At 40.0% G+C, this 12,270-nt stretch overlaps 1 protein-coding gene across 4 annotated transcripts in view; it reads left to right on the top strand.

Annotated features, from left to right (window-relative positions):
- LOC136421172 (dipeptidyl aminopeptidase-like protein 6) overlaps positions 1-12,270 on the top strand; it is a 329,761-nt gene that overhangs the window by 82,102 nt on the left and 235,389 nt on the right. The window contains exon 1 of one of the 4 annotated variants that reach the window (XM_066408336.1): positions 11,120-11,648. The exons of the other annotated variants lie outside the window; for them this stretch is intronic. Coding sequence (XP_066264433.1) covers positions 11,580-11,648 — 69 coding nt within the window. The 5' untranslated portion in view covers positions 11,120-11,579. Of the gene's footprint in view, positions 1-11,119; positions 11,649-12,270 lie in introns of those variants that run through there. 4 annotated transcript variants of the gene reach the window in all.

The raw sequence follows: 12,270 nt of genomic DNA, 5'->3' as shown, positions 1-12,270 counted from the left end.
ATAATGGCCATGCGTTTATCACGTGAACGCCACGTGCTGCTGATGTCGGGGAAATTCAGAACACAAACATTGCATTCTTCCATCGCGTCAGGCAAGCGGATGGACAAACATAGTGACTTTACTGTCATTTGTCTGTAGACTACTTTCGACAGTTACTGTGCAATTTTTTTCTTGTCTATGCTCTTCAAGCATAGCGCTAGAAGGGAATAAACTGACGTGGACGATAATGGGTTACCCTATCACAATTCTGCACCATAAACCCCAGTATAAATACATGCTCGCACGGCGTTAAACAGGCGGAGAAAAACTTACAGACCATGCATTTTTCTTGTTAGAAGAGCTGATATTTCTGCCCATTAGTTTAACATTTGGCTCGGTCCGCGCGGTTTTAAGATAAATAGCGCTTTGAATAAATCGGACGTTAAATGGTAACGTTACGTTACCGGGTTTCCCGGTACACGCGCGCAGTACTGTTTTCTTCTGGGGAATACCTTATCTCGGGTAAAACCGGGCGCTGTATACAGGCATGTTTCTGTATCACGGACATATCCGGGACTGGCAGCATAAGAAGCCAAAGCCCCCTTCACACTTGCGTCCGTGTCAGTTGCGTATCAACATTTTTGCGCATTTTTACCTAATGCGTATCTCAATCGTTTTGTGAAAGTTTTAGGTACTGCCCAGTACACCAGATATTTTTTAAACTACCGACACGATCTCTGCGCAGCGTACACATAGCGTACTTGCAGCGCAGATACACCGCATGATGATCGAACGTATAGCGAATAAGAATATACGTCACGAATTAGTGCCGTTCGTCCTGCGATCGGGCAGCGCATTGTACGTATCACTGACGTATGACAAACTCACAGATAACGTACGGATAACGTACAAATAGCGTACTCGACGAACATCCGGGATACATTCCAGATTGGCGAGTTCCCTTTGTTTACAGTTTGGGTTCGGCTTCTGCCATTATCTCTAGTATGGTGGTATTCATTGGAAAAGTGGATCCGTTATGCTTATTTCTTTCATAAATTTAGTATAATTTGGATTTTACATCATTGTATATCTGTATCAATTTGTTTTGAAGATTTTGATAATTAAATTACTCTCAGCAATTCGGTATAACAAAATAGATTTACCGCATTTAACCTACATAACAGTGGTATCGTCCGCTGAACTCTTATGACCTTTGTTTGCATGCTGTGACGCAATCTTGGAAAAATGAGGAAATTTGATTTAGATCCTTTATTTACCCGCGAAAAACGTAAATTCAGCCCGGATAATTACATTTTCACGAGCTTATCACACCGGCTACACGAACGTGTTCTGGACATGCTATTGTCATGATTTTTGAGTGGTATATAGCTCTTGGAAGGGAGAGTAAGTCCTGCAAGTTTGGGCCCCCTTTTTGGACATACAGGGGCCGATTAAAGAAAGGGTTCACGATCAATTTTATTGTAAATGCATGCCCGAGGGCTAATTGCAAGTACAAACAACACATATAACAATGATAAATACAATATTAAGGGATACTACATTCTAAAATCAGCACACTTCCAACAAACCATTGATTCTTACCTGAACAAGGACTGTAATATGCTAATTGTACAAAATCTATACACTGTAAATAGAACACACTCTGTAAATGATTTATATATGTCAAATTCATAAGTAATAAATCATTTCTTTCCATGATGAACTTTTGAACTCTATTAAGACAACGCTTCCTGCACTTTTCATAGAAACCCTTGTTCTTTCCCGAACTCTAGTTGCACACTGGCGTCGGAATAAAAAACACAACTTTTCTCAGATAGCAATCCGATATCAAATTCAAAATTATATGGCCGGAAAAGAAAATCACAACACGTTGCATGAACATAATTACATTACTTTAATTCTTACTTTTTGATCAGATGAAAGAGCTGATCTATATTATCTTGCGTGGTGATCAAAAGCCCTCTCTATTCTCAGGATCTAGCTTTAAGCTATAAGCAGCTCAGGGGCGCACCAGGGGGAGCCACACGCTCAAATTTCAACCACTTGACGCCCGGACAGACTCTTACAAACACTCATTCTTCCCCCGCGCAATCCCCGAGTGGAACGCCCTGCCTGGCGCGGTTGTTACGGCTCCCACCGTTGAGTCATACCGCGCCAGGCTGGAGGCCTGCCCCCCCCCCCCTACTTTGCCCCTCGCGGGGTTATCTGGGGGCAACAAATATGATGATGATGATGATGATGGTGAGTCTATATTCCCCCTCATCACGGTTCATGACTGAGGTGGATTTTCTGATCCATACAGCCTCCTTAATGGGGAGACTAAACTCAAGTAAAAAACATGGTTTGAACCATTGAAAATCCTTTTTTGGTGGGATTTATTGTGAAATCTGGGCAGTATAGGAGTGGCTGTGGTGGGATAGACTCTGTATTTGCTGAATCAGTTAAAATAAATGGTCTTTCTCTACCTTGTGGGTTTTGGCACCCCCTGATATAGTGGGAATAATGTGGGATGGTCTTCAGCTGGGTGTCTGAAGCCTGTAGAACCTATCCAAGGGCTCTGATTGGGGGTATATCTGGAGAATAGCCGTATAGAATTTGTCAGGAATGAATCTGATGACAGTTGACATAACTGGTTAGTATTTGAGGTTAAGGTTTTGTAGTCTGTTGTTTTGATTCCTGAGATAATGACACCTTCTTTTTCTTTACTTCCCCATAGGGCTACATGCATTACTGGCATTTATTGTAACTGTTTAGTCTCCCCTAATCCATCGTGTGAATCTGTTGTCCTCTCTGTCTATCACCTTGGCCCCAGTCTATTACACAGTTGTTTCTCATGATGTGGTCTGTCACTGTTGAATTGCCTTGATGAAGGTGACAGATCGACGGTCACCGAAACATCGGCTGAATAAATCACTTGGTTGTGTAAAAAGAGTATTTTCATTCAGTGACTTACCAACATGATGAAACTATTCATGAAGGTTGAGGGCAGTTCCACTGACAGTTGGGGGTGTGGAGAATACCGTTTTCTTCCCTTCCGTTTAGATTTGACTTGTATTGAAATGATTTATTTCATTTTGTCATGTCTTCACAGAAGATTCGGTTTATTCTAAGGAGGTAAATATTTAAAGTGTATAAGACATCAATGACATCAAAATTTTAAGAAATCCTGAATTTACGTAAACCATATTATTATTGTTTAATAACGTAGATATTTTCGCAAAATATACATCCTTCGGATGTTATTGAACATCGAACCATCAAAACATCATACCTCCAGCTTTTGATTCTTCCCACCAGGTAATTACATTAATCAGTGACTTCTCTCCCGATGAGGATCATTGGGCTACCTGCTAACTCACTCCCTTCTCCAGAAAGTAGACGCGATAGTGCTACACAGAGAACACTTGAAAACATCCTGCAGGACAGCACTTCACCTCTCTGGGCATTCATGACTACCCCCTCAGACAATCACTACAACCTCCGCAGGGGAAAACGCCACCAATCAACGCTCAGTAAAAGCAAAAGACATTCAATGTCCTTCATACCACGAGCCCTAAGACTTTACTACAGTTCCCTTTAGTCTTTTGGTCTACAAAATGTTTTGTTCTGAATACCACTACCAACTATTATGTCATGATGAAACTAGCTGAACAGCTCTTGTTGTAAATATCTTGCACATTCTGAAAAGGACTCGGCTACTCAATGATGACACATGATGTGAATTCCACATTTCTTAAAGCTTATAGATTTAGTTTTATCACTGCCATTCGTTTCGTGATTCCTTTTATCATATGGCTTTTAATCCTTTGTAGATATAATTGTATCAGTCATCAATGTAATCAACTGTAAATCTCGGCGCAATTCAACTTTTGCTGCAAGGCCGATTTGTATTGTTTTCTTGAATGAATAAAATCTCACACAATAGATGACGTCACAATGAACATGGCAGCCGGTTTGGAACTTTGCACTGCGGCTCGGAAAGAACGTTCTTTTGAGAAGCAAACAAACTAAATATTATAATGTCTTTTAATTGAATGTAATCACGATAATCAAACACTGTTTGCTCATCAAATGTTTTTCACAAGCCTTGGTATAAGGTTCCGAACCGGCTGCCATGTTCATTGTGACGTCATCGTGGGAGAAACAACTGATTATTGTAATTACCTGGTGGGAAGATCAGAGAAATATCAAAAGCTGGAGGTATGGTTTCTTATTGTTCCGTGTTGAATAACATCAGGAGGGTGTGTATTTGTTTTAAACGTTTCTATTCATTGAATGATACTATTCCTATTACAGATAATAAGAAAATGTTGTATTTTGGTGTCATAAACAAATGGACATGATACAAATGTTAACAAAAAGAGCCGTCTCCCCCTAAATAATGGAAGGGTTGAACAGGTCGGTTTATGTAATAAATTAGCACTTGAGATTCGTTACTTTTATGATGTTCTAGCGTCATAACCGATATGAGATGGGGACTTCTGGTCGGTTGACGTCATCTGGCTATATGATAATGCAGTTTTGCAGTTGATTTATAAATGGAGCTGATAAAAATATTATTGAAATTCCGAGACTCTACAGAGCAGTAGAATTTACGATACGTATATGAAAAAAGTCACTAACTTAGATAAAGTTAGATATTTTGAAAACCCACTAATCTACTTGTAAGAAATGAATGAAATATTTAGGATTCTTTCATCTCCCATTATTTCAACATACTCTAGCCATCTAAGGGCTGCTCTTTTTATGTCGTCTTTTATCGGTGTTGTGCGGTGTTTCTTAGCCTGTCCGCTCTCGTCTTCCCTATCATGGTGCGGATCACTTTCATTTCTGCAGCTTGTAGTCTACTGATGTCTTTCTTAGTTAACAACCAGGATTCGCAGCCGTTTCTGAGCGGTGATGAAAATTGTTTGCTTCACGTCGTTTGAGATCAATTTGTCTCGGTGCACTGGTTGGAGGACAGCAGCTTGTTTGCTGAAGTTGCTGATTCTATCTGTGATTTCAGCATTGGTTCCTGATTCCTTGGATGTAACTGAACCTGGCTAGTTAGCCTGTTCAACCCTCCCGATAGTGTCTCCGTTGACTGTGATTTCAGTTTTTGAGGGGTTTCTACCAAAGACCAAGACTTCTGTTTTGCAACAAAATTATATTGCCGCTAATTACCTTTATAAACTGTTGTTCCTTTCTTGGGTTGAAGAGAGTGCTAAAGATATAAACTTAACTTGTCTAAGCACAGAAAATGTCACGACAAAAGGGCCGTTAAGTCCCACACGTCTATGTCGCAAAAAACCCGTTTTGTTCCAGCGAACGAACCCCGTAGTCAAAGCGTCCCATGGCGAGGCCAGTCTGTTTCATTCTGGGGTTGACGTCGTCGTCTTCGAATGCAGGGTTATCGAAGCTTTTCAGATAGTGTTCTGCAAAAGTAAGTCTGTCAAATTTGCATTTCTGGCAGTATTACTGATGTTGCATCTAGCATATGTCCCCAAATACTCTGTTTTAGAAAAAATCCCGAATATGTGTTACCCTACGGATTTAGGTAAAGTAGCACTGAATTAAGATTAACATGTTAATCAAAGGCAAATACGCAATGGAAAGTCATTTATTCCATAGGGATTTTGACAAGCGATCCAATATTTGTAAGATGAGAATTAGTGCCGACCCACTTGAGATTGAAAAGGGACGTTACAGAAAGCTACCGATTGAAGAGAGATTGTGCAAGTATTGTACAATGGATGCAGTGGAAAAATATTTTCACTTAATTTGTAAATTAAAGCTCTCATTTTGAGGCTGAAGGAAATGATTTTTTTGAAACAGTTTACACAATCTCCCCGAGCTTTCACCATCTAGAAAACCTCAATTAACACATTTCTATAAAAATCCCCAAGCCCACAAATATATAATTGAAAACGTGGGACTATTCATTAGTCACTGCCTTCAAAGACGAAATCAAACCCCTCAGTGATGTATGTAGAAACATCACATACAGTATTTCTAAAGTCTGGATATTATGATACGTTTTCAGACGTTAGTGCCTTTGTTTGTTTCCTTGCAATCAGCCCTCAGGCCCTGAGTTTGAAGATATATAGAATATGATAATAAAGATCTAAAATTTGTCAGGTACAGAACTTATGATAATTGAAATATTTTTTGGAGTATGTAAAATGGAAATGGTAGAAAGCCTCTTGTCAACATGCATCAAACGAAAACACTTATCTCTGAGGATTTTTTTACAATTGGTGACAATTTTTTTTCTTTTTCCGTCGTAGAAAAGCTACGTTCAGAGTCAGACACACACGGATTATCGTCACCTTTCGTTCACCCAGTTTGTTATATTGATATCCCAGACATGACGAACGCTCTTGTCACGACATAATCATCGAAGAGCACCATTAATCACGGTTCTCATTTGTACGCTTTTCTCGGTCAATCACTAGTTGTTAATCAGTGGTGACGTATGGGATGTTGCACAGTCATTGTCATATTTTCATGATAAGCGCTGACGGACAGCTGTCCTGCCAAATTCGCACTTATAGTAAAATCTGCATATTAAGTACATAATTGAGAGCTTTTCTTTCTATAGTTTCTTTATTACATTTATGAAGCGAAAGTGTTCGAAGTCGTCCATAAGGTATTCAAGTCCTGGGCGTTTGTTCCTTCCTCGGCGGAAAAAGCTGGCATGTCATTTCTGGTTCTTGGAGGAATAAACAGCAGATTCTTGGTGACAGTATAAATACTACTGCCTGACAGTTCCTAGCAATTTGGCAATACTTATCAGGCAAAGCATGGTAGATATTGGAATCAAAACCTTAACATGGCAATACTTATCAGGCAAAACATGGTAGATATTGGAATCAAAACCTTAACATTACTGGCGCATACGTGCCACTTTATATTGATATATAGTAACGATGGTGTTTTTTTCATAATCAGCTGTCCTTATGCCCCTGATGGCACATGGGGTAGCGTAACTTTTTCATTTTCATTTCTTTTAATTGTGGAAAGATTTGTAGACATTCGACACGTCTTCAACAGTGTCTCATATTTCTTGGGTTCAGTTAATTCTGTATTATATCCTTGAAAATACTGGCCCACTCAAACATTATTGATGTTTTTCATAGCCCGAAGAGCCTGATAAAAGGTAACAGCAACAGTCCCAAAACCCAATGTATATATACATGTATTTCTATCTATCCATCTATCTATCTATCTATCTATCTATCTATCTATCTATCTATCTATCTATCTATCTATCTATCTATCTATCTATCTATCTATCTATCTATCTATCTATCTATCTATCTATCCATCCATCTTTCTATCTATCTGTCTATCTATCTATCTATCTCTCTATATATATGTTTATATATATATATAGTGCATTATATAGATAGATAGATAGATAGATAGATAGATAGATAGATAGATAGATAGATAGATAGATAGATAGATAGATAGATAGATAGAGGTTGACTTTCCGAAGTTTTCTTTTTCAACAAAATGACTACTTCAAAGTCTGTTTTTCTGCCAAAGCACGCCCAGGCGTCGGCAGGGCATCGATAGGTTTACCAACGGTCGGCCGAAGCTCGGACGGCGTTCACCCGAGCTTCGGTCGATTTCCGTTTGGTAAAAATCATAGCATTTAAGTAGACGAGTTTTTTTTTTTAATTTGTGGCTCCTGTGTTAGCTATATATAGCATTTGCGTTGGTCTATCACATAATTCTTGTGAATTTTATTATTTTCACTGTGCCCGTCCACTCCACTCATGCCCTACATACTTCCCACAACTCAGTAATCAAAGTTGATCTAAATATTTCGTGTCCAAGAGATTGTACCATCTCATGGGAGATTTATATTCATTACTGTTCGACGGACGTCGCCCGAGTCCCGTTCAATTCGTGACGGGGGCAGATTTTCAGCGAAAAATACGGTCGATGCTCGGGCGATTTTAAAATTCGGCGAGCTTCGGGTGATCTACAAATTCGGCCGACGCTCGCATGAAATGTGACGCCGGCTTTACCAGGCCATATGACACTATATCCACCTCGGGGCGGGTCATCAATCCTTGATTATCTACCCTGAACAGTTATCAGTTACAGTTTATGTCAGTAAATCATGTAATTCTATGGGGAAGTGAAAAAAGACGGTGTCATTATCTCAAGAATCAAATCTTCAGACATAAAAATTTACCCTCAAATGCTAACCTAATCTGTCAACTGTCATCAAACGTAATTTCGACAGATTCTATACAGCTAGTCTGCAAATACCAGAGAGTTGTTTCTATCATAGCCACCCCTAAACTACCCATACCCCCCAAGTGTTACTGATATTAATATACCTTCATTTATTACTAAGGTGCTATACAGATTTCTCATTAATTATGCAAATCAGATCATGATTTGCATTATTGATATCCATCGACGTTCCTCTTTATCTACTTTACATATGTACTGAGTATGAAGTTCCTGTCATTTGAATAATCAAAAATCGTTACCATAGCTTATCCAGAGCACGAGGTATCAAAACTGGTAATATCATAGAAAGCCGCTAGGGGACCCAAAATCTTATCACTTTGAGGTCTCACCAAGACCTCTCTTGGATGTCAGGTACCAAGACCTACCCACATACCAAATATCAAGACAATCCGTCCAGACATTCTCGTGTTGACAGACAGACAGACGTACAGACAGACAGAAAGACAGACAGACAGACGCGCACACATGCAACTACGACATCACTCTCATTTTTTGTTTGTATTCATAGAATAGAATAACCAACAAACCCAACAAATAAACAAATAAACAAACAACTTGCTATCTAACCAACTGATTAAAAGTTTCTTGTGATAAAGTGAAGATATCGCAATTTGTTCTTGATCTGTGTTATTCAAGTCAGAATTGAAGACATCCAAACGATCTGCCAATTGAGGGATGTTCAGAACCGCATGACATTGGAAGAATTAACGCTTCAGATAAGCGGGTTCTACAATACTTCCCATTGGTCATTGCGTCAAATTACATCTATTGAGGAATTCCCATGTTTAGGGTCGCAGAATAATGCATATCGGATCACGAGGTTCGTCGCGGCTGACCTGACAAAATTGATCCATCGGACACACGTAATTTGATGACTTCGATCGCGGTCAAAACTACATAGCGTGTTGCAACCCCCCTTCAACCACCAGCAACCATGGCAGGTTACACTTGTAATGGTTGCCTAAAGCAAGCGAATCAAGACCCGTAAAATATACAATGTTAGACTCAATTGTAGACGACACGGATTTTACCTTTGAATTGTCTTTTCTGATGGTGTCAACTTAGGTCACCAGGTTTGTTACTAATGAACGTCTAGCATTGATTCTATTTCACCCGACTTTCATTAGCTGCCTCATTCGATTCCATGGAAGTTGTAAATCGATGGATGATCGACATTAAGCTCGGCAAATTATTTGTTCCATTATAATGTAATGTGCCTTGTTTCCACAGAGCTTATGAATCGCCGTTTGTGTTTAAGAGTAACCTTCACTGTTATCGTACGTTTTAAGAATAATTGTGTTCTTCCAATCTCATGGATGGGATCCCAGTCATTGACAACGTACTGTTGTTGTACTAACCCAACGTACTGTCCACTCTACCTTAACCAGGTTTATACCCTGATACCCATTCCATCACATGGCAAATCACTTCATCTTATTGTTTGCATCAGGCTCTCGGTCCATAGTGAGACAATACAAAGATTCAAAGAGTGAACTGTATAACACAGCTAGTAGCTAACAGACTACTGAAAATGTAATAATTAACGTAGTAAAAATAGAGTTAGATTGATGTTACCAGAATCTGATGTGAAAATAAACTGGTTAATTAAAATCAGGTTTGAATTCACCCATTGATTCATCTAAGATAGCAACATAAGATAGAATATGAGCTCAACTTCAAGACTCAAGTCGTGACCGCTTGTGACTGAATCCCATGAGAGGTGAATGACACATCTAATCGTGTAGCTTTGATGTCAGGCGAGGATTATCCTTTGTCCATCTGACCCGGAGGATCCATCACTGTCCTGCAGTGTTAATTGTCGGAGCATCAAATATTCGTGCCGCTAGCAAAGGCGTGCTGACTTAATGTGTATTAATAGATTGCCGGAAGAGGAAGGAGTGTGTTTGGATTAATAATTAGATTGTTAAAACTCTAGCAAACACTTAATCGAAAATATGTAACTGATTAGTGCAACTAGACAAATAAGTATGAAGAATAAAGAATAGAGAATAAAAAATAAAGGCAGATTTAAAAAACCCTGACTGCATCATGTAAACCATGTAAGAAGACAAACATGGCTACAGGTCTGATAAACCATCCAAGATACCTATCGTGTAGACCATTTCATGTTTCTAAGCAACATGGTTCAAAAGCCACAAAATGCATATTTTAGCAGCTGCACCATGATACGCATACCTCATTATCTAAATACTGGAGCAGACGTGTACTTTGTGCAGGGGCTCCCGTCACAAGTGTTGAAGACCCAAATAGGTGCACACGAATGTTACGTATACAATGTTATATTTGCATGCTGGTATTGTGAGGTTAAGTGGTCACATTCATTATATTTTTTATCTTCGCCTATCGTTGCGCTATCAGTTTATCAAACCTCAACAGTAGGATGGAAATTTACTGAAAGATACAGACACGTTCGCCTTTTTTGGTAGCCCATTTATTCACCATAGAGGAAGCGAAAAGTCCAAAAATATTAAATGTCATGCGCTTATACCATAATACAGTCAGGCAGAAATAGACAGAAACACATATTTGAAAACAATCTAGCAGTCCCTCAGGAATGTTGGCGCTTTTAATTAATTTTGCCCTCCATCATAGATCATTGTTAAGTTAATAAGAGATAAGCCAAAGCAGCTGGATAATGAGATGCCTGTCACGATATGTCATCTAAGTCGATTGCTCCACTTTTATACTAGTTTTATTACATTTTCATCGAAAAGCAATCAAGTAGAATCTTTTCACTGCCCGTAGTAATCGAACAATATTCGGCCTTGGGTTCGCCCATGCCAGGAACGGACTACTTGGGTAGTTATTGTTTTCGTCCCCTGTGGCTGTAAATCCGCTCTTCTGGAAAACGGAAGTGGGGGCATGCTGAGGTGGGTAGCCTTAAGGGGAAGTGTTATCACCTTAAGAGAGGAATGTACCGATAGATAGCGAGTAAATCAGCTGAATTCTTTACAACTCACGAACCGCTACCTTTTGGAAAGGTTGTACGGTGAACGTGGTCCGAGCTCGAGATTTTACGACGTCTGAGGTTTTGCGGGGGTTCCCGGCAAGGCTGTTGCGGTTCGACCGCACAGTCTGACCTCTCCCAACGTGAATAATAGCTGAGGAACCAATGGATTCAAGAGCCGCTGCAGAAGGAAATTGCTTGGTCACTATCAGCGTAACGTAAACGGTCTACCGGCTTTCCCCGGAATTTGTTTGCGGGTCTGAAGACAGGCCCTACTGGTTCCGGGACGAGAAGCGGCTGGTGTGTGTTGGTGTTGGAGCCTCCTCTTCACTCATCGTGAAACACCTGTATCCACGCCATGCAGGGGACTCGTATTTCCGATGGACCAGGAGGAGGCGAGGGAGAACTCAGTCCGGAGGAGATGGAGGTAACACCTTTCCAAGTCATTCCCCCATTTTCGCCCCTTACGCTACACAAGAAACGATTCATATTCCTCTACGCTCCTCCTCCTCCAGGCAGGACCAGTGGTATCTGTTCCCCCTTCTTACATCATTACATGAACGCTGTGTTCTGCCAGGATATGGCGTATTCAGCAGTTACTTGCAATTTCCTTACGAAACGACTTGAACGAACCGATAAAACTCAAATTTATTGCGTTCATACGCTTTGTCCAAACGACGACCTAATGCAAGAGACAACAGTGGCCATAAATCTGCAACCTTTTCTGTGTCAGTTTTCCCAGTTCTTAAGGAAAATGCGTAACTAAATATAACGTTCTATGCCTAAGCTACAATAAAATGTCATTCGTAATCATTTCCAGGCTTTCATGAATCTGCATCACCTTAGTGTCTAAATATAGACATCCAATTCTTATACATAATTCTGGATCCATTTTTGGACCCAACCCACAAATGTAGCTTTCCAATTCCTATATCAGATATCGACCGCAGATGTGCAAATGTAACATGCGCAGTGGTGCGCGACAGGGGTTGGCCGCCCCATTTATAACAGATGAAACAGGATGACGTTATATTAACCTGAAAAGCAAT

The sequence above is a fragment of the Branchiostoma lanceolatum genome, chromosome 15, assembly GCF_035083965.1.
Source record: "Branchiostoma lanceolatum isolate klBraLanc5 chromosome 15, klBraLanc5.hap2, whole genome shotgun sequence".
Taxonomy (NCBI): domain Eukaryota; kingdom Metazoa; phylum Chordata; class Leptocardii; order Amphioxiformes; family Branchiostomatidae; genus Branchiostoma; species Branchiostoma lanceolatum.
This window is presented reverse-complemented; position numbering and strand designations above follow the sequence as displayed.